This window comes from Penicillium concentricum (genome assembly GCF_028827145.1).
Source record: "Penicillium concentricum strain IBT 3081 chromosome Unknown utg000002l_segment0_segment0, whole genome shotgun sequence".
Lineage (NCBI taxonomy): Eukaryota > Fungi > Ascomycota > Eurotiomycetes > Eurotiales > Aspergillaceae > Penicillium > Penicillium concentricum.
Genome location: NW_026622755.1, coordinates 6,228,585 through 6,253,326, shown reverse-complemented (window position 1 = coordinate 6,253,326; position 24,742 = coordinate 6,228,585). Strand labels below are relative to the sequence as shown.

The 24,742-nt window shown below is 47.6% G+C and overlaps 10 protein-coding genes across 10 annotated transcripts; 5 read left to right on the top strand and 5 right to left on the bottom strand.

Moving 5' to 3' along the window:
• Nucleotides 1-80: 80 nt before the first annotated feature.
• N7517_006070 (putative integral membrane protein Pth11-like) lies at nt 81-1,361 on the bottom strand (the record flags this gene model as incomplete). Its single annotated transcript, XM_056723800.1, has 5 exons — nt 81-385; nt 448-518; nt 575-948; nt 999-1,066; nt 1,121-1,361. The coding sequence occupies 5 exons, from the start codon at nt 1,359-1,361 to the stop codon at nt 81-83; spliced, it is 1,059 nt and encodes a 352-aa protein (XP_056580050.1).
• A 2,160-nt stretch (nt 1,362-3,521) lies between these two features.
• On the top strand, nt 3,522-4,474 carry N7517_006069 (Glucose/ribitol dehydrogenase; the record flags this gene model as incomplete). The annotated part of the gene is made up of 3 exons (XM_056723799.1): nt 3,522-3,552; nt 3,608-4,063; nt 4,125-4,474. The coding sequence occupies 3 exons, from the start codon at nt 3,522-3,524 to the stop codon at nt 4,472-4,474; spliced, it is 837 nt and encodes a 278-aa protein (XP_056580049.1).
• Nucleotides 4,475-4,564: 90 nt separating this feature from the next.
• N7517_006068 (Zn(II)2Cys6 transcription factor) lies at nt 4,565-6,010 on the bottom strand (the record flags this gene model as incomplete). The annotated part of the gene is made up of 1 exon (XM_056723798.1): nt 4,565-6,010. One exon carries the CDS (start codon nt 6,008-6,010, stop codon nt 4,565-4,567), a length of 1,446 nt encoding a protein of 481 aa, XP_056580048.1.
• Nucleotides 6,011-6,621: 611 nt separating this feature from the next.
• On the bottom strand, nt 6,622-8,117 carry N7517_006067 (uncharacterized protein; the record flags this gene model as incomplete). The annotated part of the gene is made up of 4 exons (XM_056723797.1): nt 6,622-7,158; nt 7,229-7,584; nt 7,639-7,912; nt 7,962-8,117. 4 exons carry the CDS (start codon nt 8,115-8,117, stop codon nt 6,622-6,624), a joined length of 1,323 nt encoding a protein of 440 aa, XP_056580047.1.
• A 983-nt stretch (nt 8,118-9,100) lies between these two features.
• On the top strand, nt 9,101-10,075 carry N7517_006066 (F-box protein; the record flags this gene model as incomplete). The annotated part of the gene is made up of 2 exons (XM_056723796.1): nt 9,101-9,515; nt 9,579-10,075. The coding sequence occupies 2 exons, from the start codon at nt 9,101-9,103 to the stop codon at nt 10,073-10,075; spliced, it is 912 nt and encodes a 303-aa protein (XP_056580046.1).
• A 1,715-nt stretch (nt 10,076-11,790) lies between these two features.
• Nucleotides 11,791-13,186, top strand: N7517_006065 (uncharacterized protein; the record flags this gene model as incomplete). The annotated part of the gene is made up of 2 exons (XM_056723795.1): nt 11,791-11,927; nt 11,983-13,186. The coding sequence occupies 2 exons, from the start codon at nt 11,791-11,793 to the stop codon at nt 13,184-13,186; spliced, it is 1,341 nt and encodes a 446-aa protein (XP_056580045.1).
• A 3,390-nt stretch (nt 13,187-16,576) lies between these two features.
• Nucleotides 16,577-17,375, top strand: N7517_006064 (uncharacterized protein; the record flags this gene model as incomplete). The annotated part of the gene is made up of 2 exons (XM_056723794.1): nt 16,577-16,591; nt 16,629-17,375. 2 exons carry the CDS (start codon nt 16,577-16,579, stop codon nt 17,373-17,375), a joined length of 762 nt encoding a protein of 253 aa, XP_056580044.1.
• Nucleotides 17,376-18,007: 632 nt separating this feature from the next.
• On the top strand, nt 18,008-19,246 carry N7517_006063 (putative PP-loop ATPase superfamily protein; the record flags this gene model as incomplete). Its single annotated transcript, XM_056723793.1, has 1 exon — nt 18,008-19,246. The coding sequence occupies one exon, from the start codon at nt 18,008-18,010 to the stop codon at nt 19,244-19,246; it is 1,239 nt and encodes a 412-aa protein (XP_056580043.1).
• A 563-nt stretch (nt 19,247-19,809) lies between these two features.
• N7517_006062 (LYR motif-containing protein) lies at nt 19,810-20,190 on the bottom strand (the record flags this gene model as incomplete). Its single annotated transcript, XM_056723792.1, has 1 exon — nt 19,810-20,190. The coding sequence occupies one exon, from the start codon at nt 20,188-20,190 to the stop codon at nt 19,810-19,812; it is 381 nt and encodes a 126-aa protein (XP_056580042.1).
• A 671-nt stretch (nt 20,191-20,861) lies between these two features.
• Nucleotides 20,862-24,037, bottom strand: N7517_006061 (putative Ras guanyl-nucleotide exchange factor RasGEF; the record flags this gene model as incomplete). Its single annotated transcript, XM_056723791.1, has 6 exons — nt 20,862-20,942; nt 20,994-21,422; nt 21,481-22,949; nt 23,126-23,320; nt 23,383-23,707; nt 23,798-24,037. 6 exons carry the CDS (start codon nt 24,035-24,037, stop codon nt 20,862-20,864), a joined length of 2,739 nt encoding a protein of 912 aa, XP_056580041.1.
• Between the last annotated feature and the right edge of the window lie 705 nt (nt 24,038-24,742).

Sequence of the window (24,742 nt, the reverse complement as noted above, 5' to 3'; positions counted from 1 at the left end):
AAGTTTTGTTGTTACCCCAGACTCCCCCCGACCAACCTGTGCGATCCGCACCCTTTTCATTCCGCGAAGATTTCGCAGATCTAGACTCTCTCCATCGCCTTTTCATCTTTGTAGTTTTGGTACGGAGACTCGTCAATACGTTGCTGAATCACAAACGAGTCATTTTTCTTGTGACAGGAAGTGATGGTGGTGGTTATGGTTCCCGGATTGCTTGAGCTCACAAGAGTCCTATCAGACATCTCGGATACATTGTTCTTGGAGCGAATTTGAGACCAGAAGTTGCGATTACCCAACTTGAACAGAGGGCGGAGGTTAGGGAGACAGGCAGCTGTGATTCCGACTGCTGCTTCCATACAGGTCCACACGATGACGGGGACTTGGTTGTCTAGACAAGTGGTCAGTGGTATAGATCAGATTGAAAGGAATATCAGAATGGTAGATACTTACAGGTAATATCAGGGCCCATGTTAACCAGATTAATCATGGCATTGAGGCGGAAGATACTGAAGACCAAGGTTCTAGACATGAAGTGTTAGTATTCTTCCACCGACAAAGATTTGACTATCAAACATACAGGCCGCCGACGAGGAATACTCCAGAAAGAAGCATTTTCTGGGTCTTGGGGATCGGTAAATTCCACACAACTCCCATGGGCATCATTAAGAGGATAACGTCGGTGAGGATGTTGGGGATCTGCATGCCATAGTAGAATTTGGCTGGGTCAAGGCAGGCTCCTGGAATTGACGGGTCCCAGAACTTGCTGACGGGAATGCACAGAAGAGCGCCGGCGACGTAAACACCTACAACCCAGAGAGTGACGAATCCAAACATCACGTTCACTGCAATTGCCATCTGTCGGACTGCAAACAGTCGCTTGTATAGGGCGAGAATGGAGTATTTAATGAAGGCAATGCAGCCGGTGTAGATAAAGGCGTTGGCAAATCCAAGCTATCTCGAGTCAATATGGGTACTTGATATAGGGCTGAGATGTTACATACCTTAAAGTAAACCAAGAGATTCTTTGCTGGGATCATTGTGACGTGGGACCCCATTCCATTGTACAAGACTAGTTTGGTGTTAGTTTCAAGTTGGCTGAATGGCGTATTTTGATACCACTCACGAACAACGACTCCACTAGAGCATGCATATTTGAAGAACAGAGCCATCATAATCAAGTAATCGTCCATGAAGAGCCTGCTCCCGGTCATCTTCCTCGCCAAGATCCTCAAGGCAACAGAAAAGGTCGACAAGGTGTAAGCAAACACCAATGCAATAATCATCGACCGGCGGAATTCCTGGTTCGGGTGTTCGAAATCTCCTTCTGTCCACGTGGGAACGGAGGAATGTTCTGTGGAAGACATGACAGGCAGGTCCGGTGGATCAAGACCAACAACGAGGCAAAATTAAACGAGAGTAAGTTGTTGGTTTGAAATATTTGAAATCATTTAAAGCTGCGTTGTGTCTTTAATATACTTGAGGGAGATGAGAAAGGGAGAAGGGGGACCCCATCTATGTATGTATCCTGGATCTGTCATATCGTTCGAGATCCACGAAAATAACGCAAAGGTCATGGGAATGGTTCACAGATCACATTGTTGACAGGGCACGGCTTAGGCACAGATGGCACTTCAGCCACGACACGGTCCAATGCGAACTGGAGTGGTAGCATATTGCCTTGGAAAAAGCAAGATGGGGCTAATCAACGGCCAGCCAGATCATAAAGCAAGAAAGTATTTTGTGCCTTGGCCGTAGATATTCTGTACCAATCATATGGAGGCAAAGGAAGTCTTTCCCGACGTGTCAACTTGGGAAGTGGATATATCAGATTTACGTTTGACATTCTGAGATCCACTTTGTTGCAAGACATTTTTCCCGAAAGCCCAGTGGATAGAATGTGGTAAATGGAATGACAGCATGTGCTTGCATATGCTGGCATTTTGCTTTTTAGTTTGAAATAATTATTGGAAATATGGAGTGAAGAATGATTCATTGCCTTGTAGTCAAGTCCTTCACGGAAGATTAATCAAGGATATTTGACACTCATCTACCCCACGCAAGGGATCAACAATAAAGGATAGACTGAGTTTTGAAATAGATAGACCGGGGTAGAGTTTTCTAGCCTCTAGGAGAATAATTAGAAATAGATATACCGCAGTACCTCAATTGACTGACAGTTGTCTCCATATGTTCAACGCACAACGAATCCGAAAACGCCATGATCGTCCAATTATTGGAAACTATGCGGGTCATGGAATACACTTTGGAAGTCGCCGTTTTGGCAGATCTTCTCGTATACCATAGTCAAGTCGAAGGTCTGGGGCTTACCCAATATGATATGTCCACTAGACAGCGGACACCTCCGATTGAAGCCCACATGGTAGCTTCTAGTGGGAACTAGCCGTTAGGTATTTGATCCACATGGCAGTGTCTTTGTCATTAATTACGAGCGTGAATATACGTCTCATGCACGATTGTACTCGATTGCACTGGATTGCACTGGACTTGCACCTAGATTGATGATCTCCAGTTGCTTTTCTTGCACTGTCACACAGAAATGCAATCTTGAATGCAATATTACCTGCAATCTTAATTGGAATTGTTCAATACATTGTATAAGCACAGATTTGTGCAACATAATTCAAAACTTAATTGTCCGGAAAATGCCAATCCACCTTCGCACTGAAGATCCCTGATCTTCGCAAGGGGAGGCACTCTAGGGTTATATCGGAGATTACAACGTCTGCCCCGGCCCCCCACAGAATATATCATTGGAAGGTCCACCTAGATATCTTTCCACCTCAAAGTTTCTGCCCTTACCGTTCTGTATCCCAATTCCCTTGACAAAGTTCGAAGTCCAAGGCGGTCCCTTACAATAATGGACTAGCAAAGTATTGAGTGTGTACATTGATGGACCCGGCGTGCCATAGTAACCCCAGGTGTTGGCAAAGTGGCGAGAATTCAAAAACGGTAAGTGTCCAAGATTGCTATACACACTACGAGCAAGTTACACACCCACAACACGCACAGGTCCATTCTATTGGGACAAGAAACTTCGAGTGCAAACACTCACTGGGTGCCAGATATGTATGTATTCACAGCTGCCGCAATTCAGCTTCTGAGCTGCACCTGTACAATCCAGGGAGACGACATGTCAACATCTCAAAGCCGCACGTCATTTCCCAGTTTGCATAATTCCCTCCATGACTCGAGACGAGGCACACCCCTGTCTCCCAACTCTTTCCAGGCGCACAATCATACATCATTGGATGTTGAGGAAATATTTTGCTCCATCTGGCCCCACCGTGGGCCTACGATAAACCGATTAACATCGTTCCGATCCAATTGTTGAATCCGATAGCAATCGAACTAGGCATGGACCTTTCCAATCAAAGCTTTAGATGCATGCGATCCAACAATTAGCGTCAAGCCACACGATCGATCAAAGAAATCCCCTTCCACCAAAATATTTCATCCAAGTTCTTTCCACTGAAATATCATCATCGGATTGCAAATCCTACAACATGACCAAGGTTGCTCTTATCACCGGCGGCAGTATGTACTTTTCCCCAATTTTCAGATCATTCATTGACCAAAGTTCGAAAAACAGCTAGTGGGATCGGCCTTGCAGTTGCCAAAGACCTGAGCCAGACCGATAGTTGGCAGGTCAACATTATCGGCAGCAATCAAGAGCGAGGTCAAGAAGCAGCAGCTTCCCTCTCAAATGTCACATTCTACCAAGCCGACGTGCGAAATTACCAACAACTAGCCGCGGTATTTGACCAGATATTCAATGCCACTGGTCGGATAGACTTTGTCTTCGCGAATGCCGGAAGAGCAGACTATGCCGATTTCTTCGCCGAGTGTGAAACCGGCATCCCGCCCGACCCGGGTTCCGAAATTGTCGATATCAATGTCAACGGCGCTTTATATACCAGTTATCTTGCGATGCATTATTTCCGTCGTTCTCCAGAGTCGACGAAAGGGCATAGAAACTTGATACTCACGTCGAGTATCGGCGGACTATACCCGTGTATGCTAAGTTCAGTGTACTCTGGTACTAAACGTGGGTTGAGAATAAACAGTTTGAACAGATCTCTTATAAGGCCTGGCTAATGGATTTCTAGACGCACTCGTTGGATTCACCCGTTCTGTCGGAGAGCGGCTTTGGGCAGAGGGGGTCCGGGTTAATGCTCTGTGCCCTGGAGTGGTGGAAACGCCCCTTTTAGCCGTTGAGGCATTTTACAAAATCTACCCACGGGATATATTTATCCCTATGGACGTTGTAACAGGTGTAGTATCACAGCTACTGTCTGGTGGGGATATGGTAGACGCTAAAGGGATGCGTGTGGCTGGGGATGAGATGCATTCCCGGGCTGTGCACGTTTCAGGAGAGAGCTTCCTTTTCATTGAAAAGCCCGAGATTCATGACGAGCAGACCCAAATGACCTGGGCTGCAATGATGGGACATAAATAATCTTTTGAGGGCTTTGTCAGGATGGTCCGACTGCTTCATAGACAACTTTTGGAGTAAAACAATTTTTAGACTAGACCATTATATGTTTGTTCATGTGGAAGGCATCTTGCGTATACAATTATCTAGATTGAACCAGTAGATTTGGTCTCCGCGGTCCCTTGCATTCCATACCGAGGATATGGAGCGCGTAACTTGAAGCTGCCATTGCTGGGAGAATGTCACGACTTTATGAATCTTGCGAGTGACTGCGGCCCGCGCTTCAGCCCCGTCAATCTCAAAGCATGCAGCCATATAGGGTAGTGGCATGCATGGTATTGAGCGCCCTGTCGATTGCAATACCATATCGATCTTCGCGGTAATAGCACTGGACAGCTGCAATGCTTCCTTGTCGCGTTGGCCAAAGGGATGGCGTATCCGATGTACAATAAGCAAAGCCGCAAGACGGAGGATCTCAGCCTGAGCGAGCATCCCCAAAACCTCAGACTGAGTAAATTTCCCAAGAATTTCTGGTGAGGGCGATGATTGCCATCGCTCCAGAGAATCTTGTATCGTGTCCAGTCGTTCCACCATCTCAATATTAATTCTTCCACCAGTAAGCTTCATCGAATAACTGGCCTCACAGATATCATAGAAGTGAGCAAAAAGCGACGAGCTAAGCCCAAGATACCGATCAACCACATTGTAGCGATCATGTTCACCGATGCGGATAGTCGGAATCTCAGACCTCAGCAGACATTCAATCGTCTCCGTACTAACCAAACACATCAAGAAATCCATAGCACTAGGATCCATAGCCAAGATAGTCCGATACACCGGTTTGACCAGCGTCAGCGTATAATGCGATATAAGAAACGGCTGACCATCGGCAACATGCATAGCAAACGTCACCATAGACATGCCAACTACGAGCGCAGTAACCAGATCTTGCTCCTTGGATATTTTCAATGACCGCAACCCCGACACAGCCAGTGCAGCTCGTCGGTGTCCGATCTCGACGCTTGTTTTGGTATACTGCGCATATTGGTCTCCAAGGAGCACTGCGGCACAGGCGATTGTGGCGTCTTTCAATACAGATGTGGGGGCGGGTCGGAGCAGGTTCTGCACGAACAAACGGTGGTGTGACTCGCGGAAGCTTGGTCCAATCAGGAACTTGTCTAGCGGGGATGGTGCGACGATGTCTTTCATCAGATTCAAGAAATGCCTTTCCCACTGATCTAGTTCGGGAAACAGGGCTGGGTTGCTGGATAGTCCTTCGTCGAAGGGGAGGTAGGAATGGGGATATGGTGTATTTTGGGATGAAGATAGGTCAAGTGTCTTTGCGCTGCGGGTGACTGAACCGAAGCTGGGTGGAAGATTATAGGATAGTTTTATTGCGACGCGTGGTTTCCGTCCGGGCTTTCCGAGGTTTCGTGTCGTTCTGCAGGTTTGGTTTAAACGGTCACATCGCTCGCACGAGATTGTTGCACTCGGTCGTCGGCATTTTTCTTTTAGTGTGTGACATTGATCGCAGGCTCGTTTTGGGGTGTGGGGGGCCATATTTTGAAGTTATTCGGCTCAACGCATTTGGTACTTGAAACCACTTGAAGGCTATACTTGGAAACTGATCTCATCGTGGATTTCAAAGAGAGGGGGGCATATCTCCCAGACATCAAAATACATGATAAGGTCGGGTGGACTTGACAATTGCGTGCAAGCGTGCAAAGCGTGCGGGGATACCCCTATAGCATTGCCGTTTTAGCTTGTGATCGCTCTATAGCCTTCTATCTGCTATCAATATATTCAACACATTAAACTAGATCTCTTTTAGATAAAATGTCTGCTCTAATTTGTATTGTTATTTGGGAAAGGTCTGCCTACCTTATTTTCCATTATTGCTTCCAATTACATTGCTCAAGATAGACACAGTATAAATGAGATTATCTCAAGCTATGCACGGCGCTTTTACGTCTTCTTTCTGCAAGAGACAAGGTGGGAACACTACTGAGCGAGTCACAGTCTAAAATAAGCAGCCTATTTGGCCCTTCTTTTGCAATATTATTGAAGATCTGCCTATTAAAACGGGGGATAGTCACGCCTATCAATTAAAGATATAGTTTATAACACAATAATCAATACACGCTCCAGTCGTGTAGAGAAAAGAATAGAAATCAATCTCGGCGTTTCAAACTATCCACCATGCACCTCCAAACAGCTTCAGGCAGTCTCCCATGAACCCAATAACCACCGTCCTCCCCATCCCGGTCCCGCGTCTTCCATGTCACCAACAAATCATCCAAGTGATTTTTAGTCTCGCGCAAAAGTCCACAGTAGTCAACACTGCCCTGTACAAAAATTGGCGTTTCGCCTTGGATATCGAGATCATAAAGCGGCAGGTTTTTCCAAGAAGCGATGCGCGGTTGAGCTGCTCTATGGCCATATGATTTCGGCACCATGGGACTTTTCTTCAACTTCTTATGCTGCCCAACGATTTCTCCAATGCATTCGGGCTGCTTGGCCTCGTCAACTGCACGACGGATGTATGTTGCCAGTCGGACCAATGAAGGAGTGGTATATTCGCTTGTCGGCATTGGATCTGGTAGCGGCATCATGTACCAGGGGTTGGAGAGGTTTGTCTCGGACTGGAGCTGTTTTGAGATGTCGATGACTAGCCCGAAGCTGTGGGGAGTAGGTGGATGTAAACAAGCCTGTGCAGGGTGTGGTCTTAGTGAATTTGGTCTGTTTTGGGTTAGCCGAATGAAAGGCGGAACTACTGACCTTGTAGAGAAAAGCTAACAAGAGATCATGCTCGGTTACTTTGACCTTTTTAATTTTAGCCTCTTTTAGCCAGCTTCGGATTTTCCCTCGGGGGATCAACAAGCTCTTGCTGATCCGTCTTGCAGAAGGGTAGCACATGTCCCGCCCGATCTGCTTCCCCAGAGCACCGATTCCGGCTGCCCAAGTGCGATGCATTGAATATTTGTGCAGATCTGCGATCTGATGAGACTGAATCATCTCAGTGCATTTTTCAAGTACTTTGGATTTGAGTGACAATTCTGGTCGGGCATGGAGGGCGTGGCTAATGCTCTCTCCCCTTAAAAGGGTACAATAAGCCTGAACTATGCGATGGGCACCTATAATCGCATTGTCAGTTCTACTGCTTTGTTGCTTTCGGGGATGTCATTTACCATTTGCATCGCAAAGGGGCTGTAGAAACTTGAACCCTATTATGCAGGCATCGTTCAAAAATACCGTTCGTATAGAGAAGACTCGCTGCTTCCATGCATGCAAGAATCCATAGCCAAAGTCTAACACATTATCGAGTGCCTCAGAGTCAACCAGTCGTGGAGAGTCCGGCTTGGAGGGAACTCGGATAATCTCGCTGAGTCTTTGATTGACTGTTTTCCCTTCCCACACCTCAGTCAGATCCCCGGGGTCTTTTGGATGCAAGAATTTTGTCTTCTGTTCAATGTTAGACTTTGCATAGGTTCTGATGTTGTTTGGCACCTACCAACGGGTTCATTCGCAGGTTCAGAACAGGCCATTGCGAGAGAAGGGTATCGGCGGCGAATTGAAAGTCGAGCGGGCTTGGGCTGGTTCTCACAACGACTGAGAGAGTGAATTCGAGAGGTCGGGCATAGCCCATATCAAATGGACTTGGCTTCATGTTAGTAGAAGTGAATGATAATTAGAATGAATTTTAAAAGGACGTAGTAAAATAAAACAATGCAAAACTGTGCTCTATGAAATCAACCAGAAAGTTATATTAATGATAGAATATGGACAGGATGAGGCCATCACGACGATAAATATGTTGGTGTTTGTATGTTTATCACAACTTTAATGTCTCTCCCCACATAATTGTCCTCTGGAATGCGCGCCTTATGGATCTCCGCGAATGAGCTCCTTGGCATACACGATGTGGAATTCCACACCGGTAGAGGCCACATTTGGAATGTTGTATGATACAACTGGTCCCGCACAGGCCTACCTGTCGCTCACAATTGCCGAAAATCAGTAGCAGTCTCGTTTGAGGAGATTGCAAATGCGCCAGTAGGTACTTGTGCACCAATCGCTTGATATTAGTGGACGTTTGCGGAAATCTTGACTTCATTCCCAATTTGACTGCAAGGCACGAATTCTTAGTCTAACGTCAAGTATGATGTTGGACTCCCATCATTGCTCTCATCATTGTGATACCTAACCAATATTATGGTGAGGACAAAGGCATGTCAAGACAACAATTTGTCCGTACTCGACACCATCAGTGTTTATCTGAGCTCTTGTTGTCGAAGTTAATGGCGACGCATATTTCACCATTTTTACTGAAAGCGATGGCTTTTTCAGTGAACTGTCCAATATGATCAGTGATGTAAGAAATCGGAGGATTCTGAGACATCAATAGAAATATCGCTGGATATACATCGGCTGCTTTACCTTGTATGGAGTTTTTTTCGAACAGTAAGATTGGTCCGAAGGAGAGACCATACCCAGCCTCCTTTTGCAACCTGAAACCCCGGTATATCGTGAGACAAATATGAGCCGTTCAAAAGCCCAAGTGAGCAACTAACCAGTAACTAGCGTACGGTGGACGATAATGACTCTCCTGGGGATTTCGACCATCCTTGACACGAAAAGTGCCAACTCTGAATGGCTTCTCAATATCTGTCCCCACGTACCTCGGGCTTTAGCATTGACCGCATTTCCAGCCTTCCCGTCGAGCTTCTCGAATGCATTTGCTCCCACTTGGCCAACCGCGACATCAAGTCTCTACGCTTGGCATGTAAGCTCTTGGTACAGACCGCTCGTGTCCGTCTGAATCGTGGTTTCCTCTCTGCGCACCCATGTAACATCGGAGTGTTCCGCGAAATTGCAGACCACGAAGCTTCCCGGCACAATGTCACCGAAATCATATGGGTTGATGCTCGCTTCATCGAAGGCCCACAGCCGCATCCCCACCCTGTTTGGGAAGTTGACGAGGCGGATATCGACTCTGACGAAGGATGCCCCATTTGGTTTATTGCCGAGTGTAATGAAAACATTCAGAACCTCTATATGCGAAGGAGTATGGAAACGAATTCGACACAGATCGACGAAAAATAAAATCATATCGCACGGGAAAAACAAGCTATCGCGCAACCACCGCTGAAAGTCTGTTGGCAATTATATCAGAATTTATTCTACCCGCAGGAAGACGTGCTGTTATTGAACAGCGATATAGATGCTTTTATCTGTGGAATCAAGCGGTTCCCGAGACTGAAACGAGCCACCATCACCCCCGCAGCCCACGGATGGCTCTGTGCCTCATTATATGAGACGTCTATGATTCAATTCTTTCCATATGGATTCAACTACCCGATTCCACGTGAATGGCCGACATCGAGAGATGGGGAAATGTCGCGGCATGCCTATCCGTGGAAAGAAGCAACCGAGGCCCGGAAGAACCAATGGTGTGCTGTCCGAAATGTGGCATCTATACTCACAGAAATCAAGCACAATGTCTCGGAATTGGTTCTGGATGTCGACCAGCTTCCGATCAGTCTCAATTGCACAATACTTGATCAGCCGTGTGAGGAATACAACTTCTTCATTAAATACTTTGAAGCCCCGGCTTTTGTCGTCTAGATCTGGACCTTACAATCCTTGTGGGAGGGCAAGAAGGTACCATCGGGAACAATGAAGAAACCTGCGTCTCATTCCGCAGCGGGTACCTCAAAGAAGGCTCTAGCCGAGGCAAAAGATATGAGGTATATCAGTCTTGGAACAGAATTCACGGCCAACTGCCTACTCGACATCATGGAGGATCCCAGCCCATTCATTCCACTAAATACTATATTCCCTGTAGAGGACTGGCCAAAATTCCGTTGGTTCACATTATCAAATTTAATTGTGAAGCAATCGGACCTGATAGACTTCCTTGCTGCACTTCTGAAGACCATATGTTCCATCGAATTGAATTTCCTCGAATTGATTGACAGCAACCGGCATAATCTGCTCACTGAAATACGTGATACATCATGCTAAAATCAGCGAGACAAGGCAGCAAGACCCAAACTCATTGTTGGGACAGCGGAAGATTCGCGCCTGGTAGGATTAGGCATCTGGCTGGACAGCGAGCTACACGAATTTCTTTAGGGGATGGACCAAATCCTTTTTATCCCAAGATGGCGAATTTCTAGAGAACATGAGCACTTGCCGGGATACATTTGAGCCGGAACATGATCGGCCCAATATGAACCTGTTCACTCTAGGGTACTATAAGGCGTAGCTCGCTGACATGCTGTATTCATATTTATAACTATATGGCGTAAAGCTTCACCTCGCCTTGCCTCTGAAGACATTTACCTTGTTTGACTCCCTACGCAATAACCCTAGCATTGGAAAGGAATCAATCGAGAAATCTGCTAGACTGAGTTAACTGATGGGTTGCGACCATTTCTGCCTTAGGCAGCCATTATTACCCTAGTTGCGCTTCCCCTTGCTGTTCATCACATTATCACATTGTGATTCTGACCGACAATTGGCTGAAAGGAGCCAGTCTTGGATTAGATGGCATCATAGAAAACTTAATATTGACTCTTAGAGATAAGCAGAGCAATTTATTGGCTCTCGAGTGAAAACAGAAATAGGACATTTATCTAGGGCTCGGCCCGTGAGATAAATGTATCCGGGAAGCAGATGTATCGCGATCCGTTTGGCATGATCTCTACCGTAAAGAGATTGACGAATAGAATTGAAGAGCTTAAGCGGTTTTATGCATCCTTCAATATAGGGATGTCTGGCTAGGTGCTGCATGAAGCGGTGTGCATTCATTTGCAGGCAAACTTAAATATCCATCGCCCCTTGTCTTATTAAGTCTCGTCTTAAGCGAAATTGGTTAGTTAGTAGTTTCGATATCTCAGATAGATCAACATGTTAATCACATCGCATTTTTTTAGCCTATCCGGGACAGAGTTACGGAGTACCCTAAGTTCGCCCCCACCAGCCTATTGCTCCAACTTGAAGATACATCACGATAATTTACTTTTCAAGGCTACAACATACAGCTTCGCTATTCTAAAACAATATGAGTGGCTGGTCCACGGGCGCTGGTGCGGTCATACAACTGCAGCCTCTTCCTAGCTGCAGATCTGCATGCACCCGAAATCGGTGTCCGTTGCCACCATCGGGCTTCTAGCCACAGGGTCCAATGGACGACTTAACTGCTCTATCCTGCTTATAGGCCCACCTAAAGGCCCCTTCGTACAAGCTTATAGCATTATATACTCTGTATGCCCTCTCACCCTGCATATTCCCGCTTTACCCATGAAGGCGGGCATTGAAGATTTGTGTGATCCATCATGATATGGGACTATTATAAAGGCAAGACGATATTCGTCACCGGGGGCACAGGCTTTATTGGAACTGCGCTTCTATGCCGACTTTTGAGCCAGTCGTCTCCAGAACGAGTATATGTACTATGTCGAGGTGGCTCCGAGTAAGTGACAAAATATATGTAAGTCAAAACAACACTTACTGACTTGAATTACTAGTAAAGCAAAAGCAAAATGGTCCGACATACTTCCTCCCTCTACTGCAAAGGCTCTCACTGAAAACGAGCGGTTGACCATCCTTGACGGCGAATTGGGAAATACCGCGACAATGAGTTTACCAGAAGAGACAATACAGATGCTGAAGCGGACAGTACACATTGTGTTCCACGCCGCATCATCAGTTCAACTACACAATTCCTTGCGAGAATTAGCCTATACGGTGCTGGCACCAAGCATATGTCTTACACAATATGCCCTCAAATTCCCCAACCTCGAGCGCTTTGTATATTTCTCCACTGCATACGCCAACGCCCATCTATGGAAAACCCACGAATCAACAGACGTGTCAGTCGACGAGAGAATATATCCTCTCGGCAGGGAAGAGGAGGATTATTACAAAATTGCACTTGAAGCGTGGAGCGCAGTACAGAAAACCGGCTCATCCGATGAATATGACGCACATGATTTCCCATGGCCATACGCATACGCCAAACATCTAGCTGAACGATTAGTCCTGCAGAAGGCAGCTGAGCGTAACCGAATGGACAAAGTCCTAATCGTCAGACCGTCTGTTCTCGGACCAGCCGATAAATTCCCATACCCCGGTTTCGCGACCTCAGACGGAGCCCCTTCGACAGCATGTGCAGCAGCGTACATGTTACATCCGGGCCGTCGAATCAAGCTCTCGACGCGATGTGAAAGTCCAGATCAGGAATCCACGATCGATGAGGTCCCGGTTGATGTAGTGGTGGATCGAACACTGGTCCATGTGGCGCTGAGGACCAGTGGGTGCATCCATGCTGTTAGTGGGGAGCAGGGCCGGTTATCGACCGAGGAATGGTGGCGTGCATTCAAGAAGGAGAGACGGATACCCTGGAATGTGAAGCCCACTTGGACCGACGAAGACTGGCATTCTTCTAATCTCCACCAAATGGCTCGGCGGTTCAAGATTATTGGGACTTCGTTTGCGTTCTCTCAGGAACGAACTGTTAAGGCTATGGAGAAGCTAGGGGCTAGGGAGAAGGAGGATTTTCACCTATTCGCTGATCGGTCTAAGCCTTACTCTCTGCATTTGAGACGGCACCATATTCATCATCAGGCTGTGCAGGTGGCTAAGATGAAGAAGTGGCCTGTGTGGTCTGCTAGACTGCTTTGTCGGAAGGGAAAGCCTGTGGCGTACCTATCCGAGAATGTGAAGGCTTGAACATGAATGTAGTGGCTCCTTTTGGGAGGGACCTTCAACTTGGTTTCCTGTTGAGTGCGAATATCAATTAGTGCTTGACGATGGAAATTCGTTCGGATCCTTTGTGCAGCAGACTGACGGGTCATTTAATGAATTTTAAGAATAACAAAACCCGAATCCATATGCGCTCGTAGGCAGCGCAAAGCTCGTTGGCTTATCAGGTTATCAGATCAATTTGGCTTAACAGAAATTACTTGTAGATACTAGTAATGACTATAGATTTATCATTTAACTACCACTCCGTAGGGTCACTAGTGTTGACGAACAAGTACCGAGTATCTCTTTTCTTTTGTGTTATCTTTTTCAGTTATAGTGCAGCGCACAACTTGGGCATAACAACTCGCTGCGTCAGCTCTGCATCTAGCCCTGGAGGCAGCCGCCCGCCCAGGTTGGGTGTGCTAATGCTGCATTACCAACAACCAATCAAAGTGCGCATATAGTCGCCAGGGAGTGTATTTAGGATCATCCTTCTTGAAAATTGTGACAGACCATCTCTATACAAAGCCAGTATTTAGCCTCATTTACGTTAGATCATCGATAGCTAACAAAAGTACGTGGTCTGGCGCCGGGGTTCAAGTGGTTCTTCCAGTATGGCCAATCAATGCCAACTGGGGGATGCAAGCTTAGTGCTTCCGGTGCAACTTTACATTTTCGACGCTGTTTTCTGCACAACAATATAATCTTATGGATTACTTCGCTTAGAGAATCGCGGGTTTTAATTTGCAATTACCCCTCTTTCGCCTGAGAGAACAGCATTTCCATTGGGGATGAACGATGAGTCTATAAATAAGTTCAATTTCTAAGATTTAAGAGTCTAGACCTCTCACAATTACAATATTTGGTATACACCTTGCAAGATCCCTTTTAAATACGTGCTATATAGACAGTCTATCTGTACATTCCACGTCAAATCATCGTTCATCTACACGAGAGCTATGCACGATGAGGTTTCTCCACACAGAATCATATAGGCTCTATGAACAGGTAGAGCTTCCATATAGTGGAAACCCGCTTCCACAATATGCTATATTGTCGCATACGTGGCTCCCGGAGCATTCAAAGTGTGTCCAGGAAGTCACCTATCAAGATATGAAGTCATCCTACGCGAAGTTGAGGTGTGGTTCGTTGAAACCCGAGGGATGGACACTTCAGGAGCTCATAGCACCGACATCTTTGATGTTTGTTGACAAGAATTGGCGAGAAATCATCGACAAAATCAACGGCCTGGGATATATTGAGAGGGCTACGGGCATCCAACCTGAGAAATTACAGAGATTTGACAGGTGTTCTATCTGGGAGCGCTTGTCTTGGGCTTCGCGGAGACAGACAACTCTAATAGAAGACAGGGCCTATTCTCTTTTCGGGCTTTTTGGGATCAATATGCCTTTAATTTATGGCGAAGGTGAAAGGGCATTTTTGCGGTTACAGCGCGAGCTTATCAGGAAGTACGATGATGGAAGCTTTTTGTTATGGGAGGCAAAGCGTGAGTTTGTTCAAATCACAAGAGTGTCCCTTCACTGAATAACACATATCAAAGCTTATAATGAAGAGAACGTCATTCCACAACGGCTGGGTGCTCTGGCTCCCTCGCTATCCTGCTTTCAACCCAAACCCGATAATCAAAGAATGAGCCAGCCGCTACAAGGGTGCAATCTCTCGATATCTGCAAGAGGTTTACATTTGGATGTTGACTTGATGCTGCTCAAAACAGACAAGATTGGTAACAGCGATGGTATGTTGGATTCCATTCAGTTTTGAGTGTGAAATTACTATGAAATATTCGAACTAAAGCGGTTTTCCTCAAACAGGAGAGTGGCGTCGTTATTCCCTCTTCCTAGCATTTATAGGCGATGTGAAATTCTCCCAGTATGGAATATACTTAATCAAAATGGACTCGTTTTGGGGTTCTGGGTACTCTTTCGAAAGAGTCGGACATCTGAGCACTTTTTCAGATACTCATACTCGTCGCGACGGTAAGATCGGTTTTACAAGTTTGGGTCGAAAATCCATCGTTATAAAAGAGGGATTCGATATTCCCTTCCAGACGTCTCTTCTGCGATTGAACTCTTCTCCGGGATTTGAAATCCTTGCAACATGCCGGGGTGAAGTTGGATTTTCATGTGAAATCCAGGCTCTTTACGGTCCAGGACAGAGTCCAGGTACAAGATTTGGACAGAACATCCTGCCATGGCAGCCCTTGGACGTATTTTGACGTGAGCTGTGCTTGGCAAACCTTTCAAACGAAGCTGGCGAGTGGGAAATTGTCCGGGGGCGGCCAGGAGTGCATCTGGGTTATACTGGCAGGTGCCCAATAGTACTTCAAATGTTTGGCTTGCTTCATATTGCATCTGGACTCTCCATTGACTATCCCGGATGATGTCAAATCCATGATGGAGGCCCTCTGCCCCGGAGATAATGAAATATTCTCCTTTCTTTCTGCCAGATACATGGCATATGAACTGACTGTCTGCGTATGGAATACGGACAAGAAAGACTTCAGATGTCGGTTCAGCATTATCCATTGGATATTGTCAAAATACGTCCAAGGGCTGCCATGGCAGGATGTTCTGTCCAAATCTTGTACCTGGACTCTGTCCTGGACCGTAAAGAGCCTGGATTTCACATGAAAAGTAAGCTCCTAGGAGAAGCGTTTTCCATTGGATCTACTTCGCCGAGGGAATATGATGTTATCCTCGAACATGCGGCCTAAGCTAACTAAGCGAACGGTGCAAAGAAAATAGCAGTCGCCCAATAGCTTGATATCTATATAAGATGTATAAACTGTTGTCAGTCAAAAAGAGTACTAGTATGCATTCATTACCATTCATTTTACCATATCGATGTGCTTAGTACTAGCTGTGGGGGAAAATATAGCGTATTTTACCACTAGGCTTCTACAAAAACCATGATTCTTGTATGAGGCCTAGAGGCCCCATATCTACCATTTGACACTAGTAGTAAGGGCTACTAATAGGTGGTACACAAGTACTGTGCATGTACCCCACCCACAAAAGGCATTGAATGGCCAAATCTACCGCTCTCAACCTAATCGAATTAGTACAGAATTGAATGAGGCTACAGCCCTCTTGGGGCGCATTCACTATTTATATGTTGCACTCGGCGTGGGGGCCTCCGATATGGGCTTCGGCCAATCAAAAATGTTCGAAATTAGTGCTGATAGGGCCATACACGGCTATATCTTCCAATTGGCCCTCATTCTGGTCTACGAGTTCCAGCGGTTGCGGAATGCGCCTGGTTTACCTCCGTAGGCGCTCCACTGGCGCTTCGGTTGTGTTGCAATCGAAGCATACATATATCAGAGGGTACTATTAAAGAGCATGGTAAACTACTATGGGCTACTTAGAGGTAGCTTCTCACTCTCAACGTGTCACTCAATTCCCAGTCCAAACAAAAGCTTGGCCAGACAGGCTGGAGTGAGGAGCACAGAGAGGATAAAGTGGCTACGTTTCCCTCGAAGGAAGTTGGTCCCAACTCACCGGAACCAAGTCAGGCATTCTTGCCTCTTTACCTAGAAAAGAGCGGGAATCAACCAATTGGCCTAGATTTCAGCAAGCTACATCTGGACTACGAAGATCCCAATGTTCTCTTTACCACCCTACATGCGGAATACAACACCATAAACTGGGCAATTCAAGACCCTCACGATTGGCACTACGACGTCTGTGAAGTTGCCAAAATTGCCAAGGACAAGGACAAATTATTGGCTCTCCTCAGACAGCGACAACAAGAGAAGCTTGGCGAGATCCAAAAAGCCTGGGAAACGACCAAAACCCTGTTAACCTGTCAGCCCTCACGCTGGGAGAAACCACCGAGCAATGCTGTCTTATGGGGCTCTTTCATACGTCTTGCGCGAAATTTCTCATACGACTCCTTTGTCGCGTGCTTTGGGTCATATGTGACTGACGACCAACCCTCTACTCAACCTCTGCTATCAACTCCCACCGAGACCTATACCGCCAAGCCCCTGCAGCCCCGACGAATTTCAAATGGGAAAATGGCAACATCATCCGGCGTAGCCAAGTCCTCGTCAAGTGCCTCGAAATCGAAACCTAGACGGAAGAGCAGCAAGCAGGGTGGCGTGCGGAGAAGTACCCGGTTACAACAGCGCGATGAACAATCCAGCCGGTAGTTTGCAGGACAAATTGCTGTTGTTGGGAATCTTAGCGAGTCTGACATATCTGTTTGCTTTCATCCTTGAACTGTGGGCTAGGACCACCCTCCCATTGCACTGATTCCCATCTAACATGTCCAGGTGTGTCTGGTGTGGATTTGAGTTTCTCCCTTGGCCATTACATACGTTTACATTGTGTCCACTATGAACATCTGTGTACTTTGAATTACGATGACCGTTGGCATAATGATTATGTTGACAAGCCGGAATTTTTTTGGTTCAGTGGATGAGTTTGGCCTATAACACAAGTAAAAGAAGCTCAATTCGTAAACCTCAGTATCCTGTCTCCATGCGAGGTGGTAATTAGGAATCATTGCTGACATCAATACGGGGAGTTGCAGTCACCTTGCATGGGTTTGACTGATATTATGGTTAGAGATCAGGTCACTCAGGGTACAAATACGATAGATTGACTTGATACAACGCCTTTCAACTCCTCATATCGGCCCATTTACTCCAAGGCCAAAGACCTAGTATAACCTGCGGACCTGTTGTTATAGATCTAACCTTGGAACCGCCGTGCACGGACCCGATCGCGGGGGAAAAGAAATTCTTCTCCGCCACCAAGTCACAGGCCTAACCAACACACCATGGCTCCGACGGCGTGTTTCAACTGCAAAGAGGCGCGAGCCGTCATCATACGACCTAAGAATAGGCACAAACTCTGCCGAGCCTGTTTCATCAATATTTTCGAGACCGAAGTACACGAAACCATCATCGGCACCAACCTCTTCTTCCCCGGCGAGCGAGTAGCGATCGGAGCCAGCGGCGGCAAAGACAGCACAGTACTAGCAGCCGTACTGAAAACCCTCAACGAGCGATACAACTATGGACTGGATCTATGTCTACTGTCCATCGACGAGGGCATCCGCGGCTATCGCGATGACAGTCTCGAGACCGTGAAGCGCAATGCCGTGCAATACGATATGCCGCTTGATATTCTGGGATACAGCGAGCTCTATGGCTGGACGATGGATCAGGTCGTGGAACAAGTGGGCAAAAAGGGCAACTGCACGTACTGTGGAGTGTTTCGTCGGCAGGCGCTCGACCGAGGTGCCGCACGCTTAGGCATCAAGCACGTTGTCACGGGCCACAATGCGGACGATGTTGCGGAGACTGTCATGATGAATCTCCTGCGTGGTGATCTGCCCCGTCTGTCGCGCGGTACTAGTATCGTCACCAGCTCCGATGCTTCGGATATCAAGCGCAGCAAGCCTCTCAAGTACGCTTACGAAAAGGAGATCGTTCTCTACGCCCACCACCGTCAGCTCGACTACTTCACTACTGAATGTATCTACTCCCCTGAGGCATTCCGCGGCAGTGCTCGTACCCTGATCAAGGATCTTGAGAAGATTCGTCCCAGTTCGATCCTCGATATTGTCAAGAGTGGCGAGGATATGGCCGCGCTAGTGCCGGTGGAAGTTCGGGGTGCGGGAAAATCCAAGGAGACTGCGGAGGAGGAATCAGCTGGTGGCTGTGGCAGTCAGAATGGCCGAACCAGCGGTGGAGAGATGGCGGCAATGGAGGAGCAGCTAGCCGAGAACGACGAAGCCGAGTCACTCGAGACCGAAATTAAGCTTCCTAACGGTTCGCGTGTGAAGCCGAATCGTGGCCCGACTGGTAAGGCCGTCAAGGCGCAGACCATCAAACACTGCGAGCGCTGTAACTACATTTCCAGTCAACGGATTTGTAAAGCGTGCACGCTGCTAGACGGTCTCAACCGGAACCGGCCTAAGACTGCGATTGAAGTTGGTGTTGGCATGGAAGACGAAGAAAGCAGTTCAACTTTGATGAGACAGATGGAGCGTGCCCAGCTTAGCGCTACCTGAAGAGCCAATCAAGGAAACACGTCTATTCAGAAGCCCAACCTCCAGCGCCAGCGCCAGCGGCCTCGGGGTTCTGTGGCATTCCCACCATGACCCTTTCGCTAGGCCCTCGCCTCTGCAACACAATCACACCCAGTGTCAACATCAGGTGTCCATTCTCAGTGCCCCAAACACTGTGCGGCAACCCACGTGGTTCGCAATGAACAAGTCTTCAGATCAGGAGGATCTAAATATCAGATACCCCAAGTTACGACTGGAACAACAGTCCAATGCATAGCATAGCGAAAGTTTCAAAAAAGAACAAGTCCGTGCTACCTTGCAATGCTTTCTATTTTATTTTATACATGAACCGTAGTATACAAATCCCAAATATCAACAATAACAACGCCATTCCATCGAATCCATGCATCCCAACAAAGTCACACTATCTGCACAGACAACAGAAAACCAAGCCAAGCCCAATCCGCCTCTGCCGTAGAATCATGATCCATCGACCGTATTCACAACCAACACTCCACCGACAGAAGGCGAACCAAGAAAAGCCGATCAATCGCCTCCAAACTCATCTACTCCTTCCCCTCAGGAACATGCAGCTCAGGCAAATCAAATCCAACCCGTCTAGCCGTAAGACGAATCTTCTCTTCCTCGTCCATACCCATACCAGGGTTATAGCGCTCTAGGAGTTCACAGTAGATACGCTGTGCGCGGGCATACTGAGCGAGTTGATCTGCTTCTTGGACGCGGAGGGTGCGTTCTTCATCTGTTTTAGGGATTGAGAAGGGGAGGGCGTTGGATTTGGATGATGGTTGCAATGATGAGGTCGTCGGTTCTGAGCGGAAGACCGCGCGTAGTTTTTCGTGGAGTGGGGAGGGGGTTTTGAAGCTGCGGCGTGGGAGTTCGCGGAGAAGGGCGCGGTAGGTTGTGCGCGCTTGGATGGGTGTGGACATTTTTTGGATGGTTGGGACCTACTGTCCAGTAGGTTGGTTTGATGGGTTTGTTTGGGTGGTTTTGAGACCCTTGTGCACTGGGGAGTCGAGGTGAGTTTGTCTTGGGTGTCTTGAAGCTGGGCGGAGGTTGAGATAGCCGGGTGGATAAACATCACGTGATTGGATATCTATGCGGCGCTATTCAGTACTAGTGGAGGTTATTTCGGGAATTTGATAAGTGATCAGTACACATGGCTACGATTATATTTGATGGATGGATGATACAAGGAAATACATATATAAACATGTCAATATATACCAGGGTAGGATGCTATCTGCAAGACAGTCAACCATCACTACCCACACCTCGGCGGGCATATGTACAAAATGTCGTAGCGGGGCGTTTTTTTTTCAAAGATGTATCACCGTTACAAGCGTCATATCGACCCCCATAGGGAACCGAGTTCATAACGAAAAGCAGGCAAAAGACAACAACAGTATTTATCAATCATATAGGGGCATGGCGACATGAGAAAGGAAGAGTAGGAGAAGGTAGAGGGCGGTAGGGAGGGAGGTAAGGGTGAAGATGTTAGATGAGACGGTTGTGTGGAAGAGCAGCCTCAATTCGTGTTGAGACTGACGGAGATGAGTGCCCTAGGTTGCCAGAGGCATGGCCGAAGAATTGACTGGGGTTAAGAGCGCAGCCAGCCAAACTTCCTTCGCCCCTCAGCTCCCGTGGACGGTTCGACGTGCAAGCTACGAGCATACAAGTCCTAGAAAATGTTAATGAGAAGAACAATGATTCACGATAATAAAGATCTTACCTCTTCGTCTCCAGAGAGCTTCGAGTCCAGGATCATTCGCTCAACATCATCGAACTTCTGAGCCTGCGGATGAGGACTCTTCTGGCTTCGTTGGATGCCAAGGACAACCTCACCCATGACTTCGAATTTCTTCCAGTTGATGCGAGATTTGTTCTCGCCGACAAATGTCTTGTTGCCTTCTTCGGCGGAGACAAGGTCGCGACGGTGGAGAGGTAGGAATGGGATTCGCTCAGAGAACGAGTTCTCCCAGGCAAGACGGTAGGCAAAGTGGCTTCGTTGGGTGCTCATGAGGATAACCAGACGCATAAACTCTTTCTGAGCTGGGATGGGGATCAGGTCTCGGGTTTGCGTGAGGCGGTGGACGGGAGTGCCGTTGATGGCGGCGATTACGGCACCCAAGGAGTTGTAGTTGTTTTGGCGTCGGAGTTTCTAGCAAGAGCTGTTAGTTGTTGACTTTATAGTAGCTAGATCCAAAAAGAAAACCTACCACTGCGATGTTCATGAACTTCTCTAGCGCCTGTGCTCTATGCTTAGGCTTATCGCGCAAGAGGATCAGGCTGGCTACGAAGAAGGCCAGATGATTGAATTGCTTAATCATCCGATTCACATTCGTCAAGCTCTTGATCTTATCCTTGTCTATGCCCGAGAGGCTGACATGACGCACAAGATCACGCGGCCGGAATGAGTTGTACATGATCCAGTCAACCCGCGTCAGTTCTCGTGCGAACTCCTCTTCTGGGGTATCCATGAAAACCCGCCACTGGAGTTTGCCAAGTGAAGTCTTATGTGTTAATTCAAGACGTAAGGCCTCTTTTTGGGCTGCTTCGAGGCTCAACAATGTAAATGACTGGCTGGCGATGCTGTTAGATTTGTCGGTATTCGAAGAGACTGAAAGAGTGCCCGAGAGTCGTGATGTCGAATCATGCGGCCCAGTGCTGAGATCCAGCGCACTCATACTATAGATGGGGTCTTGTTCTTCTTCGGTGTCGTAAGTGGTAGTGCCAGAGTCGGCGCCAGTATGAGCAGCGGCTGGAGAACTTCGGCCGGAATTGTCGAAGAATGTCTCAACCAGTTGGGGCTCATCGGAATCACTATCACCCCCGTATGCCCAACCAACATCATCGTCTTCTGCATTCGAGTCTAATTGCGACCCGATCTCCTTGGCAGCGAACATGTAGAAATGGCTCTTTTCGAGTATAGCCACAAATTCAATGATCCGTTTGCGAAGATTGGGATGAGCGAAATCTCCAGGATAGTCCGAGGCCCATTGAGCCATGACATCAAGCAGTCGCAGTTGATCCGCCATGCGGGCCAGCTGATCGTCGTTGCCCATCTCATTTCGCTCGAACCGGCTTATCAAAGCACTTAAGAGACTTGCGGGGGCGGCAAATTTTCGGTACAGACATAGGAATATAGAACGGAACTTTTGGTCCTGTTTCGACAGCGGCAAGGAAATCAAACGATCGACTAGTTCATCAAATGATAGACCCGTCTCTGCACTCGAGTTGCTCTCACTGCTCGGCTTTGGCCGCACAACTGCGCCAGGGCTCGGGGGCCGGCTCTGCCCATCGTCTACCTCGTCGTCCATGTTTAAGAAACTGTTGAAAGCGTCTGATCCTCCGCTGTGTCGCCAGGCGGTATGCAATCGTTGTTGGCGGCTATCGTGATTGGGGGAGTCTTGTTCTTGTGCTGACGGCCTGCGGGTATTTAAACGCGCTCCGGATGGCGGAGTTTGCGGTCGCACCGGTTGCGAGTTACTGCGGGCATAACGGTGAGAATTGCCTGTATGCTGCAAATAGTCTTCGTCGGTTGTGAGATGGTTTTCACCATCCCCATCGACACATTGTTCTGAGCCCGTTAGGCCTGTGAAAACAGCTGAGGGATTTTCCGAGTTGGCACGAGTATGCCAATTTTGAGGTTTAGGTGATCTCGGTAAAGTAATATTAGAAGAGAGATCTAAAAATGAAGAGAGGGGTTAGTTTTTAGGGGAAAAGCAAAAAAAGCTATGGGGAACAGCGAACGCTCCTACCGCGACCCACCTTGGCCCGCTTCCGCTTGGGGGTCAAGGCACTTCAACCCGACAATGGTCTTGTCCGAATGAAAAGGCTAAAATCCAAAAGAAATTTGCTCACCTTCTCGAGTAGAAATCACTGCTCCCAAAACTAACGCTATACACATGCGTTGAGATCGAGGCGACGAAAACGAAGTCCGATAGATCTCGTATCGGTCATGGATCGCATCCACTTCGCTCTCTTCCAAAGGTTCAGGGTTGATATCGCATTTGCAGGCAACCTGCAAGAAAGGAAGATCCGAGGCAGCCAAGGAGTCTAAATTTCGGGAAAGATCAGCCCCCCGATCCCAAGTATATCCAGTTTAAACGGAAACCTACCAATGAGGTTCGTTGTTAAAGCAAGTCGATCCGGCTTGGTGGCATCATGTAGAACCAGAACCCCGTCAATGACCGGCGCAGCTTTGTCGCGTCCTACACGCGGCCAGATGATCTTCTTGTCCTGGTCGAATTGAACCTGTGTCAAGTCGACTTCCATCAGATGCACGATATAGACCGATCCGTTCAATGACATTTTCTTCTTGTTCATATTGGAGGCAGGCGGGTTCTTCATATCCAGCGCACATTTGACAAAGCTGCTCTTGCCGGCGTTTTCTTCGCCAACCACTGCAATCGTCACTTCGGGGAATCCGCTCTTGGGAGATTCCTATGGCAGAAAAGGGATCGTCAGCAATTGAAGCTCTTTGTACGCCGTAGCCATATCCCGCTCGGAATTCTGGACCAATTGAAGACGTACCCCATCTTGCTGGCGAATTCCTGTGCGCTTGATCTGTTCGTCGGTAATTGGCGACCCCTCATCCTCCTCCACTAATGTCTGTTCGGATTTCGTCCCAGCTCCTGGCTTGCGCACCACATCGAGTTTATAAAGGCCCCCGGGGGCTGAAGAAGTGCGACTTCCCATTCCCGGTCGTTGCGGAGCTGCCATTGCTTGAGCTTTGTCGCTGTGAGCTCTCTCTCGGCGGGTCTGCGAGATCATGACGGAAGCGGTCGGCAATTAAGCCGAATGGATTCGGTATGACAGCCTTACTGTGTACGTTCAAAAAACGAGCTCAGCACATCCATCGTTGGAATCAAGTTGGAGTGCAGCCATCCGAGATGTTATCGGGAGATTGAAAACTACCCTGATTAGCCGGATCTGCGTCGGATATCTTTTGGTCTTGGCGGGAAGAACCTTGGAAATTATGAAAGCAATATGGACAGATCACAAAGATTTCCAAGATTGGGGAAGATTGGAGATGATGGAATTGGTCCGAGATCCTCTTTTTTTTGATGGGATTCTCGCATATCATTGGAAGCCCACTAAGAGATCTTCGTGTTCGTGAAAGCGGCTGAACTCGACACATGGGCCAACTAGAACCGAGGCTGGGGGTCTAGGACGATCTCGCTTAAACGACAGGTCTACTCCGTGGATATTCCTTATTTATTGCTTAGGATTTGTTGGGCTGCAGTAGCTGCTTTGACTGCCGGCCCCCCTGCTCTCGGAAACAAGGGGCCGTTTGTCTTTGCACACATTAGATCATATACAGACGGAGTACTCCGTACTCTGCTTTTCTCGAGAGGCTTTATGTGACCAGTCAGAAACATACAGATTCCGAGTTTTCAGTACTTTTGAACTTTTGTACGGAAATTCCGGTCTGTGAAGTTCTGGGCCGTTGACATATGCTCCGCTTTATTGGGGGCG